Here is a 22,458-nt window from a genome sequence, read left to right on the forward strand (position 1 = left end):
TCCTTTCTTCCTCCTCCTTAGTTCTCAATCATCGTTTACATATATTTATTACTGTAACAGCTGCAGACTTCACTTGTCCTATTAAAACACCTGTTCTAACAGCCTTTGTATTTTACCAAGCTCACCCAATTCTCACTGCAGTAAAATAACATACCAAATACCAAGAAAACAGGCAGAATAACAAATAATCTGGAAAAACCTGCATCATTAGGAACGTAAGGAAAAGTAAACTTAAAGCAGCATCCAACAGTTAGCAAGGAACAAAATGGCTTTCAGGGTGCTGCCAATATTTGCAATTCATGGTAGTTTCAGAATCTTAGAATATTTAGGTATCTCTGAATTCCCAAGAGACAGCAGCATATGGAGTAGGCATGTTTACCACAACCTTGTGAGCTTATGTATCTCTCACAGAATGGTTGGGGTTGGAAGGGACTTCTGAAAGTCACCCTGTCCAACCCCCCTGCTCAAGTAGGGTCACCTAGAGCCCAGTACCCAGGACCATGAGATCAGATGACTTCTGATCATCTGCAGGCCCTTTCTGACCCATATCCAAGCAGTACAAGCATACACAGTATTTCTCATATTCTGAGTTCTTTTTCTATCAATACTGTTATTTACAATTTGATAATGATGGAAAAAATTAAGGACTCATGGGCTCTTCTTTAAAATATAAAGCATTTCCAATGAAATAACAACTTAAAGCAACTTCTTGCAACCTTTGATTTCAGGCAATTGCAATAGAACATGAAGGCAAAGGACCCACTTTTCTGTATACAGAGACTTCCAGCCACAACTGACTTTCTCCCATCACATACAACTGCAGTTCAACCTATCACTCACATAGAAGGACTCCAAAAGTGGAAAATCTGTGTCTGCATCAAGAATAGCAATCTCACCCTCCTCCCTGAAAGCACATTTTGCTCCTATACATGCCAGGTTTTTAAGCTGTGTATTCACATCCTTACCTATACGCTTTAAGTGATTTCCCCATCAAAACCCAAGATTACTAAAAATGAAATGAAGCAGCGTCCATATAGAAAAAGTTGTATTTACACTTTTATTTAGCAGAGTTAAAGAGCAAACAATTTTAACACTGTTGTTGAAAAGTGTTTTCACCCAAAGTTGCCAAGATCTAATAAGTTATTGAACAGAAACACCAGGTGTAAGGCAATAATCCTGACCAGTCATTAGAGATCACCCTATCCCCAAAGAGCAGAGCTGATAAAGGTGGTAGAAAATTTAGATTGATTGGCTTGACTTCCAAAAATCAGACAGAGATGATGAAAACAGGGTTCCACTCTTGAGTATGTCTTTAACATCTGCGGATGAAGGAGTTTCTAAAGCACGCCAAATGTAAAGACAATTCCTACTTCCAAGGGAACATTCAGTGCTTTAAATCCAAGAATGCTATGTCCATACAGTGGTCAGTACATGACTATGGCAACACATCGATGGTAAAAGATTAAAAACAGGATTAGAACTTTTTCCATTCCATGTCATCAGGAGGATTTACTTCTACCTTCCTTTTACCAACATCAGACCAGTTGGTGCTCAGAACTGTGCCTCCAGACTCCATCTGCAATATGAGAGAAAGCTTGTTTAGTTTGCTAGAGGAATTCTAGCAATATAAAAGCCACATTTCTTACAGCAGATAAACAAATTCTGAAGAAGCATAAAAAAATTACACTTTGTGTAGCAGCAATTACACAGGAATTCTGTGTAAAGATAGAATAAAAGCTGTCAAAGCCATCAGTCCATAATCTTCAGCCCAACAGTATTTTTACAGTACTGGACACAATGAGATGTTACTTCATTAACAACAAGCTTTAGAAGTGTCAAGTCATGTTCTTTCTTATGAGGACAACAAATAAAAGGAACTAGATGCAAACAATTAAGAGGAATTTGACCCTTTCACCCATGGCAAGTCTTCAAGCTCTGAGCCAAAAATTGTACTTCCTCTGACAACACTGACTGAAACAAAAAGACCAGTGATAAAGCCCAGCCTTGGACCTGAAGAGTCACATTCGTTAGTGTACAACTTCGTAGCTTTCAGTGAGGCTTGTTATACCAGTATCTCCAAAAGAACCACTGCCATACACTATAGGCCCAAGCTCTTGGTAGCTGGAGGTTTCCTGATTCATGTAAACTTAGTAAATTGTGTCAGTGTACAAAAGTTAATATGTTTTGTCAAAAAATGAAGACTTACAAATGATTTGTTCATGGCACGTTTCACTTCATCTGTACCATCTGAATAAATCTGCTGGAAGAGTTTATTTAAAGCAGCATCTCCTTCTAACTTCTCATTTTTCTCCTCCTCTTTGATTTCAACTACCAGTTTGTCCCAGTTCCTCGTATAGTGAGAGGATGATGGATATAAGTGTTGAGAATCTGAAAACAGAAGTGTCACTTAACTAAGGATTTTCTCATGACTCTTAGAGCAGCAGAGAACACACAGACACATATATGTTTGATGAATCAGAGATGATAATGGACTATAAATCTGAACATGCAAATTGATTCCTCCTTACTGATATAAGCACTGCAGTAACGAAAAATAAAACTAAGGCTACAGCCTTAGTTCAGCAGAAGTTTCCTTTCAAGTGAATAGAGTTACATAATTTAGCTATCCGACAAAAAAAAAAAAAAGCTGGACAACAGCAACACAGATGAAGTCTCAAGTCAAAACAAGGCAGGAGACACTGGCAGACAGTAAGGAAAAGAAGCCCCCCGAAAACCCAACCAGCAGCCTAGAGCCATAGGGAAATTTTATTTAAAATTAAAAAAAAAAATACTGAAATTATCAAATCAGGAAATTCAAACTCTCTCAGTCTGTTAATCTGCCTTGAAAAACTTCAAGAGAGATGGAATACTTAAGCAAGTAATACTTAATTGGACATGAACCTATGGAAGCAAGTCCAGAGGAGGCCACAAAGATGCTCAGAAGACTGGAGCACCTCTCCTATGAATACAGGCTGAGAGTGCTGGGCTTATTCAGCCTGGAGAGGAAAAACCTCAAAGGCTCCACGGAGACCTTAAATCAGCTTTCCAGTACTGAAGTGGGCCTACAAGAAAGCTGGACAGGGACTTTTTACAAGAGGAAATGGCTTCAAGCTGACATAGGGGAGGTTTAGATTAGACATCAGGAAGAAGTTCTTCATTGTGAGGGTGGTGAGGCACTAGCACAGGTTGCTCAAAAAAGTGGTAAACGCCCCATCTCTGGCAGGCTGGACAGGGCTTTGAGCAACCTGGTCTAGTGGAAGCTGTCCCTGCGCATGGCCGAGGGTTGGAACTTGATTTTTAAGGTCCCTTCCAACTCAAACTATTCTACGATTCTATGATTTAAGCAACAGTAGAGGCATAACAACGCACAGAACTGCAAAACAGTGACCAAAACAGACAGCCAAACAGGTAAAACCAAACGAATTAATGACAAGCATATAACCTTAACAATCCATCAGATTAATGGAAGTTATGGCTAAATTTAATATTAAAGTTTTAGTAATGCCCTGCAGATCTTCTCTGTCAGTTCTTGGCAGTAAAAACAAGATTATTAGGCCTTTCATTGTAAATATGAAGTTGTTTTTTAACAATATTTAACATAAAAAGTATTATTAATAACTGCAAGTATCTTAATACATGTAAACCATTTAATATTTAAACTTTCAGAGAACAAACCTGGTGTAAATCGCTTTAACTTAGGAGAATCTCCCTGGCCTTCCAGCTTCTCCCATCTTACAGCCTCTGGCTTCTTCATTTTTATCTCAACCTACAAAACACAAGATGAAGAACAAATTAATCCAGATGGCAAACACTTCTGCCAAAGAGTTTCAAAGTAATTGGATCTTGTAGCAGCAAGAAAATGAATACATTTGTTTTCAGAAACAGTCTCCAATATGAAGCCTATTTACCCACCTTACAAGATGAAGTTACGTGACTTCAAGCCACATGTCAGTTAAGCTTTAACATGGCTGCACAGCTCCTATGTCAGATTTTTACCCTTTTATTTATTTCTACGTATTTCTTCTGCTTACTGTTCATCTGATTCTTTTTGTAAATTATGGCATCCCAAAAGTCATCAGTCCCAATGTCTCTACACTGCCAAGCACCAAGGTATTATCTTTGAAGCATCCCTTTCTTGCCAGTCAGCTCTAATAATTAAATGGCACTTTAAAGGACTACAAAATCCAGCTTTATCTAGGTATAATATTTACATTTCATCCACCAAAAACATTTTGTATTTTGAGGTGTGCTACACACACCAGAGAAACACCCTGGGACTGTGCAGATCTTCCCACTTGAGAAATTCACAAGCTGTATTCATTTGGTTCAATGAACAAACACTGCTATGGAGAACTGTCTAGCATTCATTGACAAAACTGGCAATTAAAAATGGATATGATTGCAATTATCATAGAAGAAACAGAATGAAGTATGTCATGCCCTAGTCACAACCACACATAATCCTTTTAGACAATCATACTGAAATGTTTTTTCATCATTAACCTTATCTTTTCGGTTACAGGGTTATAAAATTGGAAAACAATGCCTGTGAAACAAGGGCTGTCTAATGTCACTACAAATGACATATTCACTTAGGAAAGTGTCACAAAGTTCATATAATGCTACTAATTAACTAAAACCAGTGCTCGACAAACTTCAGCAATTCCTCACTGGTAAACAGCTCAGCAGAAGGGAGTTAGTTCTACCTAAAGCCACTATAACCTGGGGATCCCTGCAGACCCAAGAACAAAGGCACCACTGTACAAGCTAACCCTGGAGATCCTAACAGCAAGCTCCTCACACAGCATCATGTTGATCTGAAATGTGAACTTCATTTAATCCATTCTTCAAATCAGTCACTGGTAAGCAGCCTGAGATACCTTACAAAATTAAGCACATGAGCTCATTTAAGTTTCAAAGCTTCCATGTTTGCAGTCATGCTGCATTTTAAGACTCAGAATATTCAATTATGGTTGCTCTGTTTTTTTTTTATTTTCCCCTGAGGAAGCTATCATTTCCCTAGACAAATTTAAATACCTGTTTTTCCACCACTTAACTTCTACTGAGAACAACAGAAAGTTTAAGACTTGCGGCATAAAATACCCTTCAAGGCAGGGAGAGTTTCAACAAATTTGTAAATCCAGCACCAATCTGTATTTGACTTCCCACTCCCTGCTGGATTCCCAAGGTTTTTAGCAACTTTTCAAGTCACAAATTAAGCATCAGAGTCTCAGCTTTTAAAACAGTGAAAGTCGCAGGACCAAAAATAATCAAATAAAACTAAAATACTGGATTAATCTAGTTGCTCAACCTCCTGTGCCTAAAGAAGGGCAATATTCCAGAGCTCAATACCATGATCTGTAAGGATGCAGAGAGAGGTTTCTGTTGGAACTCTGCACAAGCAGCATTCAAACTGTGCCAGTAAGTGGCCTCCAGTAAAACAAAAGAAGTCAGCAAAACTTCCACTGGACTTTTCTAATAACATGGAAACTACAACCCTGAAGTTCATTTTTGAACACCTACACTCATAAATCTAATGTTCTCTGATTAACTTAAGGAAGCAAAAAATACTTGTGTATCTACATATAAGACAAACAAGTCATTCCATGGCTGCCAGAACTAGTAGGTTTTTTCTTTCAATGGATTTGGATCTCATGAGCGAAACATTTCAGTTAATTAGCTACTTACAAAGGCACTAATTAGTTGCAAGTGAAACGTGAGTATTCATTTAAAACAACCTGTCTCTCCTCTGCTTCTTATATAACTCTTCTCAACCCGAGGTAACTGTATTGTCAACTCAGTTCCATAATTAATTTGAGGAGGCCTTAAAATTAGGGTTTTATGCTCTGCTTATTAGTGCATCCCCACATTTAAAAACAGGAAGAGAGTAACTAGCTGATACTGAGGCTGCTCAATACTATATCTCTTCCATTTCTGCTCCGTTTGTTTCTTCCCTTGCTATGTCCTCTTACACTTCAGGATTTTCACCAGTATCTTTCAATACCTTAAATACAGACTATTTAATCCACATCGAGAATGACCTCTAATGCAATATAATGCCTGATGTGAGCTACTCCTGAACACAGACTTTCTTCTTAGAATAAAACCCTCCTCAAAGAACCCTTATAAAGACCTTTGGGTATTCAGAGTACTCTGCCCACACATAAGAAGAAAAAAAGGAAGATCCTTACATTTGGCGCTCCAGAGATCTCCCTCTCCTTTTTTAATCTGCTAATTCTTACACTTTCCTCTCTGGAACTGTACTACATGACAAACATCCCCAAGGAAAAGGAAACGCTGCAAACTAATTGCCAGTGTTAAGATGCAGATTTCTTAAATATAAACTATTCCACCCCTGCCAAGCTAGAAGTATAGAGGCTGAAGAACTGAGACAGAATGTATTTATGACATGATTCAACCTCCACTCCATATACTCCATCCACTTCAACTGAAGTTACTCATTAGGCAAAGTGGCAGGCAGCAGCAAAACTAAGGAAATCATTAGCTTCATACCATTATACAACCACACTTCCAAAAATATAAAGCTCTCCAATTCTGCTTGTGAAGGCGCAAATTTCGTCAACTTGAGAGCTTTATTTGATCTAAGGAGAAACAACTTTGCCAGTCCCAATTACATGCACAAACGGCCATAAATGCATTTTAATGAACAGACACTGATAGCTATCACACAGAAAAGTTCCATCTCAGCACAGACATTTGTGTTCTATTTGACTCACCAAGTACTGTCAGCTTTTTCCTCTCCTTTGAAAAAAATACAGTACTCAGGCAAGAGAAATACATCAACACTTTGCCAACTACTTTGATTTAACATTTATATTTCATAAAACATATGCCTGTGTGCCTCACGACAACTTTAGAATAAAAGACAGGAAAATTTCATTGCAAATTAAGTGGTTTGCATGCCACTTAAGGACAAGCCTAATGCCTCAGCATCTCCTTGTAGCTCATGCTGTGTGGGCACCTGACTACCTCAGCAGCACTCCATTAGGATTTCCTCCACTACATTAGAGCCCTTCCTGCATTGGGAAGCCCAAAAATGGACACAGTACTCCAGATAAAGGAGAAATTCCAAAGCAGAAATAATCTACTTTCTGTTATAATTTCTAAGTTCCTGGTATTTGGGGTTTAAAGTGAGCAAAGCAAAAGGGAAAAGAAACATGGCATTTTGATGGAGTAATTAATGCACTACTTGTTTAAAATAATAACTTGAGAGAAACCCGTACCCCTCTGAGAAGAGGGTCAAATGGGGGATTCATCATGTAGAAGAAACCCCATCCACAGTGAAAGGATATAAACAAGTTTCTATTGACAGAATTTTCACAGAATCATAGAATGGTTTGGGTTGGAAGGGACCTTAAAGCTCATCCAGTTCCAACTCCCCTGCCATAGGCAGGGACACCTTCCACTAGAGCAGGTTGCTCAAAGCCCCATCCAACCATAAAAGTGATCAATTTTTTTAAAACCTATCAGAGATTTAGATAAGTCTGTTTACAGCTTAATCCAAGCACTAGCTATGAGAAAAGATGCCAGTTACAATCAGAAGCTATTCTAAATTATTTCATCAGTAGTGTAAGGACAAAAAAAACCCTGACTTTAAAGTGATTGGCATAAAAAAGCATTTTATCTAGTTTTAAGAAATACTTCCACCCTTTGCTACAAATAAACACAACGTTAGCTAGCCAACATTCATTTTCTAGGTAGTAGCTTACAGTTAAAAAGCCCAAACCTCTGGTGAACTAGATTTCACTTGAAGTTATGTTCTGGGACAGATACTGGCAGTTTAACTGAGAAACATTAAAAGAGAAAGAATTTCTATCTTCCTCCCTAGAAGAAGATTCTGATGTACACTGACAAATGAAAAGATTTCTTTTTCCTAATTTCTGTGTTTTATATTTTCCAGTCCATGCTAAGGGGGAGTTCACTTACCACCGGCAAATTTGTGTCAAGCTCTGATCAGATGGATAAAGGAAATCAGAACTGGCAAAGCTTAAGCAGTAGTTCAGCCATTATTTTTAAGATTCATCAAACCGAACCTTTTAAATTCTGATGTTTTGCTATACCAATCACACAAAAACAAAAATCTAGGGTTTCCAATCAACTACTTATTTACTGTACTCACTGCCTTGTCTTAGTTGCAAACTTTAAGTGTTTGGAATTGTTATTTTGCAATCACATATTTTGTTACCTAAATTCAAGGGTAGGACAAAGTAGCACTATCTTCTAAAAATGTATGACCTATTCAAACTTACTTCTAAGATGATATGCATATACAGTTCTGGTACCCTAGGTATTCAAAGACCTTTTATATATTGCTTATATTCTAAATGCCAAGATCTTCAGTCTGTTAGCTTTAAACAAAATGTACAGATATGAAAATTAACTCTACAGTGTTATCATAGATAAATGATAATTAAAAATGTATTCTGTAGTGTATATGTTTTAACTGAAGGGACTTAGCACGCACATTGCAGTTTCCTTGTCAGCTATGGAGAACAGACTGCAAAATGGTCAAAGTTTCCACCTCACTGGTTATTACATAGCAACCACTTGTTAAAATTGTGAATTTTAGAGTAGGAGCTAAGCAATATAGGTATCCTAAAGTTCTTCGTCACTGCATCCTCAGCGTAAACCATTGCTATTCCAATAGTTCTTAAATCCGTCTTCTCTCAAGACGGAGATACCCCTTATGCATGGTTTTCCTTTATGCAGTGACTTATATGCTTGTTTAAAATATAGTTCTAAGAGTATTAACAAGTTTATATCTGCCCCACACCCACCTGCATTCAAACTTATTTTGAGCCAAGTATAATACTAGTCATTGGGAAGGTTTCTTTATGGTCTAGCCACGAAATTGCTCCGACTTGCGTGGCTAAATAGGGAATTGCTGGGTATGCTCAAGTGGAAGAGGAGAGTTTACAGGTCATGGAAGGAGGGGCTGGCCACTTGGGAGGAATATAAGGCTGCTGCTAGAGGATGTAGGAAGGCAGCTAGGAGGACTAAGGCATCCTTAGAATTAAACCTGGCAAGAAGGGTCAAGGACAGCAAAAAGAGCTTTTTAAATACATGGCAGACAAAACTAACACCAGAGGCAATGTAGGCCCACTGATGAACGGGATGGGTGCCCTGGTGACAGAAGATAAAGAGATGGCAGAGTTACTGAATGCCTTCTTTGTCTCTGTCTACTCTGCTGCGGGCAGTCCTGAAGAGCCCTGTACCCCTGAGACCTTAGATGAAGTCAGGTCGACGGAGCAGTTTGCCTTAGTCGATGAGGAATGGGTTAGAGACCAGTTGAGCAATCTGGACATCCATAAATCCATGGGTCCAGATGGGATGCACCCGCGGGTGCTGAGGGAACTGGCGGAAGTCATTGCTAGACCACTCTCCATCATCTTTACCAAGTCTTGGGAAACGGGAGAGGTGCCTGAGGACTGGAGGAAAGCAAATGTCACTCCAGTCTTCAAAAAGGGCAAGAAGGAGGACCCGGGTAACTATGGACCGGTCAGCCTCACCTCCATCCCTGGGAAAGTGATGGAACACCTTATCCTTGGTACCATCTTAAGGCATATCAAGGATAAGAAGGTTATGAGGGGCAGTCAACATGGCTTCACCAGGGGGAAATCATGTTTGACCAATCTCTTAGCCTTTTATGAGGAAATAACACGGTGGATGGATGATGGCAGAGCGGTGGATGTGGTCTACCTTGACCTCAGCAAAGCATTTGACACGGTCTCCCACAGCATCCTCACGGCTAAAATGAGGAAGTGTGGACTGGATGATCAGGTAGTGAGGTGGACTGCTAACTGGCTGAAGGAGAGAAGCCAGAGAGTTGTAGTCTATGGGGCTGAGTCTAGTTGGAGGCCTGTAACTAGTGGAGTGCCTCAAGGGTCAGTACTGGGACCGGTATTATTTAATATATTCATCAATGATTTAGATGAGGGAATTGAGTGTACTATCAGCAAGTTTGCTGATGACACTAAGCTGGGAGGAGTGGCTGATATGCCAGAAGGCTGTGCTGCCATCCAGCGAGACCTGGATAGGCTGGAGAGTTGGGCAGGGAGTAACTTGATGAAATATAACAAGGGAAAGTGTAGAGTCCTGCATCTGGGCAGGAACAACCCCAGGTTCCAGTATAGGTTGGGGAACGACCTGTTAGAGAGCAGTGTAGGGGAGAGGGACCTGGGGGTCCTAGTGGACGACAGGATGACCATGAGCCAACACTGTGCCCTTGTGGCTAAGAAGGCCAATGGCATCCTGGGGTGTATTAGAAGGGGGGTGGTTAGTAGGTCGAGAGAGGTCCTCCTTCCCCTCTACTCTGCCCTGGTGAGACCGCATCTGGAGTATTGTGTCCAGTTCTGGGCCCCTCAGTTCAAGAAGGACAGGGACCTGCTGGAGAGAGTCCAGCGCAGGGCAACGAAGATGATTAAGGGAGTGGAACATCTCCCTTATGAGGAAAGACTGAGGGAGCTGGGTCTCTATAGTTTGGAGAAGAGGAGACTGAGGGGTGACCTTATCAGTGTCTATAAATATATAAAGGGGGAGTGTCACGAGGACGGAGCCAGGCTCTACTCAGTGGCAAACAATGATAGGACAAGGGGTAATGGAACACAAGAGGTTCCACTTAAACTTGAGAAGAAACTTCTTCTCAGTGAGGGTGACGGAACACTGGAACAGGCTGCCCAGGGAGGTTGTGGAGTCTCCTTCCCTGGAGACATTCAAAACCCGCCTGGACGCATTCCTGTGTAACATTATCTAGGTGTTCCTGCTCCGGCAGGGGGATTGGACTAGATGATCTTTCGAGGTCCCTTCCAATCTCTAACATACTGTGATACTGTGATACTGTGTGACTAGCCCTGCCTAAGAAATGCAAGAAATTTCAGAGAAGCACCCAACTCATAGCTTAAATATCAGTTTACAATTTACAGAATGCTTGATAATATATATAGGAGATGTTAATTTGCATGAAAGCCTCAGAGAGGAAACAAGTACGTGAGAGCAGGGAAGTCTGCATTCAAGTGTTTGCAAGCAATTTAATGAAAACACCCAAACTGAGAAAGTATCTTTCAATGTTCAGACTGCAATGGTAAGAACCAACTTCAGTTTAAATAAATCTGTTCCTCTGTTTATCTATTTGTGTACATTTGCCTCTGAATAGAGACACTGATGACAGTCTAAGAGTATGTGAAACAGTTTCACTCTTTGCCTTTTCCTTTACATTTAGCAACAGGGATTGGTGTGCTTTCCCAGTAAGCTGCACAGACTATTTCAGAATTTGCAAGGAAAACGCTGGTTTGAGGGAAAGAAACATTCCACTGATGCACACTACTATATTCTTGGCATGAAAGCGCTCTGTGTGCTTCTCAGACATCTCTATTAAGTTACAAATGTCAACTGTAAAAGAGGCTGAGAATTTCTAACACCTCCCCTGTTAGCAGCACAACTCTGATCTCTAATTAAAGGGCAGTTCTGGGTAAAGAAACCACTTTTTACCACTCTTTCACGAATGGCTCTAAATTGCTGCAAGTCATTGCTTGAAAAAAGCCCAAAACACTAAAAAGTGAAAACTCATAATTGTCCCCAGTCTATCAGTAAGTGCAAGAGCAGAAGGGAAGAAAAAGAGAAGGCACCAGCTCAGGTTTCCTAAGTGCGTGTTCTAAAAGCACATACTCATCCTCACTCTCCTCTTCAGGTCTAACGAGAAGAAAACCATGAGAATCACCTAGACCACAAGAGAAGACCCAGAAACTGCTCACGTTACACCGTTTTCCAACAGAACATGGCAGCATATTCCACTGGAATCCCAAATACACTAACAGACTGAACAGAGGAGAGAAAAGAAAGCAAGGCTGATTGTGCACAAAGAACTGTTTCAGAATATTACAAATCCTTACACTTTTTGTGCATTTCAACTTTCCTGCCGTATTTCCTGGAGAGAGTGGAATCAGCTAGTTTTTTCTTAAACATGTTTAGTCACTCATTTTAAGTGTTTATGCCTTTTTCCTTTTATGAAGGAAGCACAACGATATTATATTTTGCACACTGAGCTACAGGGTACCGGCACACAACTTCCAGAGCAAATTTGGTCCAGCCTTTACATTTTGGCTCCCTCTTCTGGAAAGAAGTGAGAAACCAAGCATCACCACTGAAAGGTACCTTCCTCCAGTTAAATGCTGAATGCAATGTGCAGCTGCAAAATCAACTCAAGGCCAAATTTGCAAGTAGTGATACCTATTAAATAGCAAATAAACTTCTGAATTAAGTAAAAGAAAATTTTTGAAGTGGCTTCAAGCACGGCAGCAATACACACAGTCATTATTAAAGGTAGACTGTATCATTCGTAAAACTGTGGACAGCTAGAGAATGTACAACAGTAGGATTCACGAAGAGATGAAGATTTTCTCTCAAAACTGGACTTCACCCACATACTGCACTGTTCTTGAGCCAGTGTCAAGTGTTTTACCTCTTCAAACTCACAGCTTGAAGTCAGGGTTCTGTCTGCAGCTTATGAACATCAATTTACTCCTGCTCACACAGAAACCCCTCAAACACCTATCCCTGCTACCTCTGCACCATTTGCTCATTCTGTGCTTTTCAAAACAGAGACTTTGTATCTCAAAGCTACACAGCAGGAGTTTAGTGAAACGTATAATTTCTATTTCACTGCTGGGAAAGAAACAATTCTTAAGGTTCAACTGCATTTTCCACCACTGCTAACACTCCCTGAAAGAACCAATCCCAGAGTCTGAAAGTTCTGTCTGCTCTTTGCAGTTATTTTAGAATCTGTAATTTTGCAAATACAATTACAGCTATTTTCTCCTCCTGAATTTGCATCCTTACCTTATGCCTCTGCATTTGTTATGTGATGCTGAATTTCAAACAGTATTGAGAAATCCCTCTCAAGCTTCCCTTAGTTACCAAACACGCAGGATTGTTCTACCATCTGCCAGTTCTGCTGTTTCACCCTCTATCCATTTGTTAGTTTTATGAAGTTCATGGAAAACCTGAAGTATCCACCACATAACCTCCCCATACATTCCACTGTTTCTTCATATATTTCCTCATATAACTGGAAAAGAAAGATCAGACCCCTTGTTGCCCAGTGAAGACTACTCGATGCTAAATGGCAACAGGGCTCACACATTCAAAGCAGAAACACGGAATAAAACAGTGTGAACACATGCAGTTATTCTGATCTGAAATTATTAATCCACAGAAATAGACCTGTTCCTAACCCACAAAAACAGAATTCCTTTAGGAGCATGTAGTAAAAAGTTCATATAATTCAGAAGACAATTAGAATATGTCCTTCTTTGCAAGTGCTTACAAAAGGACTTCATGTAAATAGTACAACATAATTTGTAAAGGGTTTGGGAAATTCTAAGTAACAAGATAACAGTAAGTTTATTCCAAGTAGTAACTGTGCATTTTCCATATCGCTCCTAAGAACAACGTACATACACAAAATTTAGGAAAATAAATCTGAATTTCTACTATTCAAACACTAAAGCTGCACCATCCCCTTAAAGCGCCTAATGTTTTTCAAAGTGAAACATACTTAGCCTCTGAAGAAGCCTTTGCATAGCTAACATAAACCTGCTGTTCATTCTTTTTCTTCAGCCAGACTCCATCTGCTGGTCAGAGCCGGAATTAGCCGAAGCATCGTTTAAATTGTACTCCTTCCCTACGCCTTCACAGATGTCCTTGTACTACTCTTTTCAGCAGAAGTAAGAACATGATGAAGCACTGAGTTCTGCTCTTCGAACACTTTCTGCACTCTTATCCCACTTCGTCTTAAAAATATTCTCTCACAATTATACAGTAATAGCAACATTTGAAAGTAAATGCAAAATCTTTACAATTCAGACCTGAACGTAACTAAAGCTTTGACACCACTTCAGGAACCTCGGTCTAAACCAGGCTCTGGACTACTAGATATTATTACAGAGATTAACCCAGGCTGGTGATGGTAGTATAGAAAACCCAAGTCAAGTTCATTTTAAAAGCGCTCAGTAGCGTACAGATGCTTCGTAAACACAATGATAAACTTCAAGACAAATGAAAAGCGTAACACAATCTAGACAGGAATACACAGCAAACAGGACTTCACAGTTACTCCTCTTGACAAGGTCCATGCCTATTCCACTCAAATTTATATAAACACTAATGGACTAGCAGATTTTCTCCATACCCTGCTTTATCTCCCATAGCATGAAAGCACACATAACTCAATCACATAACCTGCCCAGCTTCCTTTGGGTGAAGAGCAGAAAAACAAGACCAACTTTCTACAGCAATCCTCTCAGGTCATTTTGAAATCCCTCTTCCGTGAAATGGTGCAAAAACTATTATTATAGGTACCTTTCTGAGAAGAGAATAGGTAACATGGAACATGAAAGCTCTGCAGAACCACTGCTGAAATACAAGGAAAGAATCAAAACCACATTCCTACTGCACAGATTCAGGCTTAGCTCTATGGACAAAATGTATTCCTGTCTATGAGTTATACCAACAATATACATATATGCTATGCCAGACCACATTTCTTCTATACCTGTAGCATACAAGAAATAAAACGCTGAGACAGAAGCATTCTCTCTCACACCAAGCAATTTTCAGGTGTCTCCAAGCAAATGCTATTTCAAGGAACAGTGTGGAACACACTCTTGAAAAGCCAGGAACAGTTAACCATATGGCTATAAACTTTACCAGCAAGAAAGGGTAAAGATTTATTTCAACACTGAAATGTTCAAAGTCTGACTTCTATTTTTTAGGCACACAAAGATAACTGTGCTTCACAAGGCAATATTTGATGCTAAAAGTTTAGCAGAAAGGTGTGCATACTCTCCTAATACCTGAATTTTAAGGGTGAAGACAACATTCTTCTTACTACAGCAAGAAGTAAAAGCATCCTCAACATAACTGTCATTTGCACTTCAATAAGCACTATCATATTACTATTTCTGATATTTGCACAAGCTTGGAAAGACTCCCACTGGCTGAAAGGCACCTTGAAGAAAAAAAAAAGCATTTCTATATGAAAAGCAAGATGTTATGACGGCTGCAGAGAGACAACAGAACAGAAATGTTTCAATGTCAGAAACAGTCAAAGAAATAATTTACACTTTAAGCAGCTTACCTTTGTTGAAAGCACTTTAAATATACTTTGCTCTGGCACTATAGAATGAAGAAGAACAAGCTTTAAGTTGTAGTCTTCACCTGATGGAAGTCTCACTGATGCATTCATCTGTTAACAGTTGAAAACACATCTCTGGTCATCTTTGAGAGCAGTTTTCCATTTTCAAGTAAAGGACTCATTTGGCACCAAGATTAAGTGATTAAATTAATGACCCTTCACTAGGGCACTTAAAGCATCAGGTATCAGAACTTCAAACAAACGCCATTACGTTACTATGCTACTGAACAAGGTGTTTAGCTAAAGTATACTACAAAATGAACAGGGGATTTCGATTTTTAACCAGCAAGTACTCAAAAAGCCTATTATCTCGTCAGCTTGATCTGCATTTTCTGGGAAAAGAATTACATGGCAAAAGAAGAATCAACACATTAACAGCAGCTGCCCAGAGAAGCTGTGGCTGCACCATCCTGGAAGTGTTCACACCAGGCTGGACAGAGCTTTGAGCAACCTGGTGTACTGGAAAGTGTCCCTGCACATGGCAGCGCGGGTGGAACTAGGTGAGCTTTAAGGTCCCTTCCAACCCAAACCTTTCTGTGATTAAAATAATTTGCAACTTCCCTTCTAATATATGCAAACTACGTGGCAAGTGCTCACGCAATTTTAACAATCTAAAGCAGATGGTAACATTCAAGTACTTTGGTAGTTCATGAAGTTATCAACTTACCTGAGAATAAGAACCTAACTCTTCCACATTCTCAGCCAAATTAAATATAAATGTCACTGGTACCACATATGGTATTACAACAGAGGTTACTTACCGCACTTCCCTGAAATATGTACTTTGTTGCCATTAACAATTTTAGTGAGGCCAAAAGCAAGAAAACCCACCAACATCCACTTTTTCTGTAACTGTCCTAAACCAAGATATTTGTCATTCACACGTATTTTTAGAATACCTAGTCCCTGTCCATTCCTACTCCAGATGCATGAATATCCAAACATTTCAAGTCCAGATCACTTCTTCCCCATCCCTGCAAAGACAGGGGCAGCTGAAAACCAGATATTCCCTTTGCACCATGCACACCACAGTACCACCTGCATGTAAATCCTACAGGCAGTGCTGTGGCAACAGATCCTGGTTCACTTGACTGGGCATATGCACATACACAGCATAGCTGCACATAGAAAAGCCTCAAGACAGAAGACCACCTGTACCACTCTCTTGATGCTACTGCAGCAGATGTTTGCTGGTTTAATTACTACAGGCCAGGGAATCTAGGGATGCAGATTAATAACCAATATAAATCACCTCTTTTTCTGAGAAGTGCACGCTGACATCGTCCTTCTGTGCATTCTTGACCATTATAGTCACAATTACTTGAGATTCTGTTTGGTACCAGTCATATCTTTAAAAAAAGAAAGGGGAAAAAGATGAGAGGAAAAACTGACTACAGAGGGACATACAGCAGAATACTAAAAGCTGGAACAGTACATTGTGTAGTTCAATGAGACAAAGAGGACGTACAAAATCAGATTTCTTCCCTTTCCTCCAAAAAAGCAGCTGCAGAATTGATAAGTAGCTAAAGAACAAAGAATCTTTTTTCAATCAGGAAGCATATAAGAGGCCATTTTTGTAACAAATTCATAATATTGTTTGCCTTCTATAAATTAAATGGCACTTTCTTAATTCAGGATCTTAAAAGTATCTCAAAAACACTACCTATACTAAGCACAGTGGGGCAGCCTTTGAATTAAGCTCAGCATGAGAATTAGAAACAGAAGCCAGAATGTTTTCACCATTCCCCACTCTCCCATTGAGGTGTGGGTGATCTCCTGAAAGTATGATCCACTCTGAACAAAAGCAATGACACTGAGAAACACTTCACTTAGACTTAGACTGCCACATTTTTAAAGTTACTGAAAAAGAACTTCTACAGTCATTATCTTGATTCTCCGATTCCCAAGTCAAAGAAGAGTTATATTCAATTATTATAATTCTCTCAGTAAAGCTGAAGTCAACTTACTTGATCTTTGGTGTCAGAGGTTGCTGCTGTGTATTCCAGTTGAAGCATATTCCATTGGAAAGAAAGTTACATCAGTGTAAGTGAAAATATACCATGAAGTACTTTTCAAAACACAAATCCTTTTCATCCTGATAGCTCCCCTTTTCTTGATTTATGTATGAGCATTAACTTACAGGTGAGGCGCTTCACTGTTATCCTAGCCATTCATGACAGATTAAGAATTTCAAAGTTTCAATTTACATTAAATATATCAGCCTTTAACTTAGAATATATTGCTCAGACATTTTATAAATAGCTGTAAGTTCAGCTTTAACTCATCTTTTTTCCTAGATAAGAAGTATACCTGAAAGACATACAGTGGCTATGTTACGAATCTGAAAGTCATGAAGGAAACCTGAACTGGATCTGAGAACTCCAAAATACAACTTTTTAACATAAAAACCTTTTAACTCTGAAATTGTCTTCACATACACCCACCATGCTTCCTGTACATCATCTTCCTCTACCCTACTCTTAAAAGCATAACTGAAGTAAATATGAAAGAGGGAGCAGAACAACCAATGCAAATTCCCATCTACAGCAGAAAAATAGTCCGCACAAACCAGTTGCAAGCTACTGGAAAACACACAGTTACTTTCTAGCAGTCACAAGCAAGTTAGTACTGACAACATGAGCTGCCTAATCTGTGAATTACACCACAGGCTGCAAGTCAGAAAACTGAAGTTTACTTCAATGAGCACACAGTAATTGCCAGATTTGTAAGACATGCTTCAGAGTTTTTTCAGGGTTCAAACTTTGCAACCTTGCCCTTAATTAAAAGGGCCCATGTTCAGAAGAAAAGTTCAATCCTTCAGACTTTCATGCAACATAAAAGATTATCTTTAAAGCCTGAAAGTTTTAAGAAGACACTGAAGCCTAAAAGGATGCTCTAGCTTAACAAAGAAACCGAAACAGTAAACATATGAAAGAAAACATCTTACCACTTCTGTCTGTGATGCTGCAGAGAGAAAAAAGTTCACTTTCAGAAAAAGACATACTGAACTTGCAAGGCAATGCACTTACTCTAGCTGTCTGCAGTTGCTCCAGACATTGTGCATTTATTCCAGTCTCAACAGTAGAAAGAGTTAAAACATGCCAGTTCTATGCCTAGTATTTTGCTTTTATGACACTACTTTTTAATCAGACCTCAATCAGCAACTTGTGCAAAGGAGTAACTAATATAAAGCATGTTGTAATTAACCAAAGGAACAAACTTTTCATTACTTTCCCTTGCTAATCAGAAACATAATCAGACCGTTTTTAATGAATGCAACATCATGGCTAACAAGTTTTACAGATCACTCCCACAAGCCTGTACTAGGTTTGTCATCATCCACAGGAAAGTTCTCACCAAATCTGTCTCATGCTAGACAAACCCATTTGGGGAATGAGATGTGAACTTGGCAGAGAAATTCACTCATATGACCTTAAATATACTGTAATATTTGGATCTGAGCTACAGCTCAGTATCTCCTCTTCTACATATTTTGCCATATTTACATATTAAGATTAAAGGAGTTTTAAAATAAACAAACTTTCCCCTTGCTTCTTTATAAGCTTTATAAGCTAAAAAAAAAGATAAAGAAAAAAAAAAAACCTCCTAGAACACCAGGCTGAAAGGGACCTGAAGGATCATCTGGTCCAACCTTTCTAGTCAGAAGAACATTAAGTTATAAAGAAGAAATCAGGAGTTATTGGGGTTGTTGTTTAGTGGTTTTTGGTTGGTTGGGTTGGGTTTGGTTTTTCTTTTGGGCATCAGAGGATTAAGAAAATGGCTCAAAAAAGACAAGACAGCAATGCATATTCAGGATAAAACAGGACAACTGAGCTGAACCAGACAAGACACAGCAAAAAGTAATTATATCATTAAAGAAAAACGTGTATTACAACCCTTTCCTCAAGAGGGCAAAGAAAGTTGTCACCCAAGACAGCTCTTTGCAAGTAGGACCATTCATGCCAACCACCTACCTAATTTCTCCAAATAAAATTAAACCTGGCAAAAATGTATTATGAAGCAGAAAGTTGTTCATTTCTATACAGCACAAAAGGGTTCTCCCTCTTTGGTTTTTAGTCAACAGGTTGACGTGAACTTGTTCTACGACCCATTCACCAGTGTACACCACAATGAGGACAGAAAGTCACATCAGTTACTCTTAACTCATTAAAATCCACATGCAGTTTAAGCACTGCAGATGAGTTAGCTGTGGCGAGTGTTAGTCTGTACCAAGGTATGAAAGGAAACTATTCACGCTGACTACAACAGATAAAACACAAGAGCAACAACAGCACCTAAGGCACTCTCCACATGGAATCAAGGAGTAAATGCCCCAGATTTCCACCTCCTTCCAACTTTCTTTTCTGCAACACTTGAAAACTTATTTTGACAATGGTTTTAGAAACCAAGCCAGCACTTGCTTTATGGTTATAATTAGTTAGCCGTTGTGTATGAAAACAAGTTACAGATCATTATGATTGTCTGAATTTGAAATGGGTACTCCCCTGTCACAGCTGATTATTATATTAAAAACCTAGTATTAATGTTCTTCTGAATCTTAAGTACAGAAGTGTTCAGGGTATATACTCAGAAAAACAAGAGATAGGAAAAACTGACTTTTAAAAATCTTTTGTTCTAAGTAAGAGGTAAGCTGTAAATTTTTGAAAAACATGACATGGCTTCAAAGCACAGGGTGTATCAAATCTCTCATCAAGTCAATGTGGTTTTTCTTACCGTTTAGTGTTTCTTCACATCTTTTAATCCAAACAGTAAAGGTATCATCTACATCTAGAAGAAATCAAACACAGTAACATTAAAACTCTTCAAGCACTACACATACTGCAGAGAACAATTCCTCACAATTGTACACTGGAACAAATCTACTCCAAATTTGTATCAATTTAATGAAAAAGATATCATTTGCTCTTATCTTCTTGTAACCTCTGTCACTCCAGTTAAGCTCTAAGTATTTTTATACAAGTCTACTATTTAACTCTGTGATTATTTAATTAACTTCAAATTAATCTGTAGGACACAAGACTGCCTGAACAGACCCAGCTACACTACTGCTTTCCAGCCTGTTCAACCCCTGTACAACTGTTTGGAAAGCAAGAGTAGAGTTTCACACATTTTTACATTATTCTTAAAATGATTTTTTTCAAACAGTCACACACTTCCTCTCCAAAGAAATATCAGAAGAGACTCTGTTCTGAGGGCAACCCAAAGATGCACAAGTTTCACAAACACCAACCATTTTCTCCTCATGGTTTCACACACACTTTACAAACACATCTGAAGTTCCCAGGGTGTTAGAAATGCTAAGTGCCAATTCCACCCTGTGAATCAATATCACAGAAAAGTTTACCAAGACATTGTTATTCTAGGAAGCAAGCTCCCCAAATAGAAATGAATTTGCAGGAAAAATAGCTCAAAAGGCAGCAGTGAAACAACAGAGTAATCATCTTATTTCAAGGAAATTCCCAGTCAGGAAAGTAAAGACGTGGCAACATTGCTGACCAGCTACTAAAACCAGGTAAACTTTTAGTCTTTTTACAACCGAGACAATTCCTGTTGGGAGAATTCATGCAGACAACTTACTCAGCAGAGGCTGGAAAAAGCTCAATAAAAGAGCTCCCAACAGACATGCCTGTAACCAAAATGTGACTCAGAAAACCTAACTGGGTCTTCATCTACTGAAAATTGGCTAACTATTAGAATACAAGAAAAGTGCCTACTAAGACATGTCTTTAGAAAAGTTGACACGTTCCACCTTTACTAAATTCATTAGGTGGTCACAGCAAAAAAAAAAACAAAACAAACAACCAAACAAGAAAATTTGAGTATAACTGTCCTAAACCCACATAATACACTGAATTGTAACAGATTACACTGCTTCTTCCATCTCAGGGAAATTAATGAACTCAAAAATCCTCATGGTTGAGCAAAAGGAATCTTGCTTCCTGGTGTTATTTTATAAAATAAAGAACCACTGCACAGTCAACAATTCATCACATCAAGTCCTATTTAGATATCCCTGCAGGTGGGTAATGGGAAGCTTGCTGGGGTACCGCAGGCCTGTCAGTGCTACCAGTAATGAGCACAAGTAGGAAGCTCATTGGTGTTCGCATTCCAGATTAAGATTTCAAACAGCCCTAACATCAGCAAGGAACAGAATCATCTCCTGGTGTACTTCTGCCCCCTTGTGTGGCAAAGAAACCAGCCTTGCCAGCAAAGAATTCCTGACTACAGTAATTCTCTCTGAGGCAGCAACAGCTCAAGTCTTCTCTTTATCTCCGGCTTATTGGTATGTGGCAAATTTTCCCTGTTCTTTGCTCGTTTTGCACTAGCTGCATTTAACTGAAGTTAATCATTTTGCCATAAATACTTATCCCACTATTGTTTTCACCTGGTATCCATCAAATATTTCACAGAGCTGCAAATTCTGTTCCTGACATAAACTTGCCAGCAAATTAGGTAATACATGGAAAAGAAGCTACTAAAAATCTCTGTTTTAATAAGGCCTTTGAGAGACTCCATGCCTCACAGTGGGTCACAGGATTTTGTAACAAAATATGGGAAGCAGAGTGGAAGCTATCATTAGATGAGAGAGTAATCAGGAAGGACTGGGAAGCTTCAGAAACACTTCAGCTGGGTAAGCAGCAAAACAAGGGCAAATTAAATTCGAGCAGGTAGGAGTCAAGCAATTCAACACAGGAAATTCTTCTGCTGTATTTTACGAATTCTGAATTAGCAAAGAGGATCCTGGTATGCACTGAGTTATCTGAAAAGACATCTGCAGCCTTGTGTGCTGCTGCACCTTACAACGGAAGTCAGGTGTGAGGTCAAACAGAAAAAGACATGCTCTAGGCCTGAGGAGATTTTGTGTACAATTTGTATTTTGAATTACTCCAGCTGACCAACGAGAAAAGTGACAAAGCCCATGCACATGAAATGCCTCAAACTGACAGTGGTTGCTTGGGGTGGGGCAAGAATATGAAAAAATACAGATTAACTAATTAAATTCAGGAGTAATGAGTTTGGAGATGTATGAAAAGTCACCTATCAAGTAAGGAAAGCTACAGAAATCACTGGAAGGAATCACTTCCTTTCACAGGAAGATACTAAATAGAGAACTTCGCTAGACTGCAAAGACACACCTGTCCTTCTGGTACATAAACTAGTGGAGACACCCTGCTTACCCAAACTGCCACAATTTAGAGAAGTAGGTTAGGGAATTTCTTACGTTT

At 39.2% G+C, this 22,458-nt stretch overlaps 1 protein-coding gene across 1 annotated transcript in view; it reads right to left on the reverse strand.

Annotated features, from left to right (window-relative positions):
* Positions 1–1,043: 1,043 nt before the first annotated feature.
* The window catches only part of SUGT1 (SGT1 homolog, MIS12 kinetochore complex assembly cochaperone), a 28,762-nt gene continuing 7,347 nt past the window's right edge, over positions 1,044–22,458 (reverse strand). Inside the window, exons 6-13 of the mRNA XM_057409705.1 lie at positions 19,946–19,999; positions 18,159–18,175; positions 17,179–17,204; positions 16,464–16,560; positions 15,155–15,262; positions 3,676–3,766; positions 2,207–2,388; positions 1,044–1,576 (exon numbers count right to left, since the gene is read on the reverse strand). Of these exons, the coding sequence (XP_057265688.1) occupies positions 1,475–1,576; positions 2,207–2,388; positions 3,676–3,766; positions 15,155–15,262; positions 16,464–16,560; positions 17,179–17,204; positions 18,159–18,175; positions 19,946–19,999 (677 nt within the window). The 3' untranslated portion in view covers positions 1,044–1,474. The remainder of the gene's footprint in view (positions 1,577–2,206; positions 2,389–3,675; positions 3,767–15,154; positions 15,263–16,463; positions 16,561–17,178; positions 17,205–18,158; positions 18,176–19,945; positions 20,000–22,458) is intronic.

Source organism: Pezoporus wallicus, unplaced genomic scaffold (genome assembly GCF_028554395.1).
Source record: "Pezoporus wallicus isolate ANWC-B61680 ecotype Strahan unplaced genomic scaffold, APGP_CSIRO_Pwel_v1 contig_2543, whole genome shotgun sequence".
Taxonomy (NCBI): Eukaryota; Metazoa; Chordata; class Aves; order Psittaciformes; family Psittacidae; genus Pezoporus; species Pezoporus wallicus.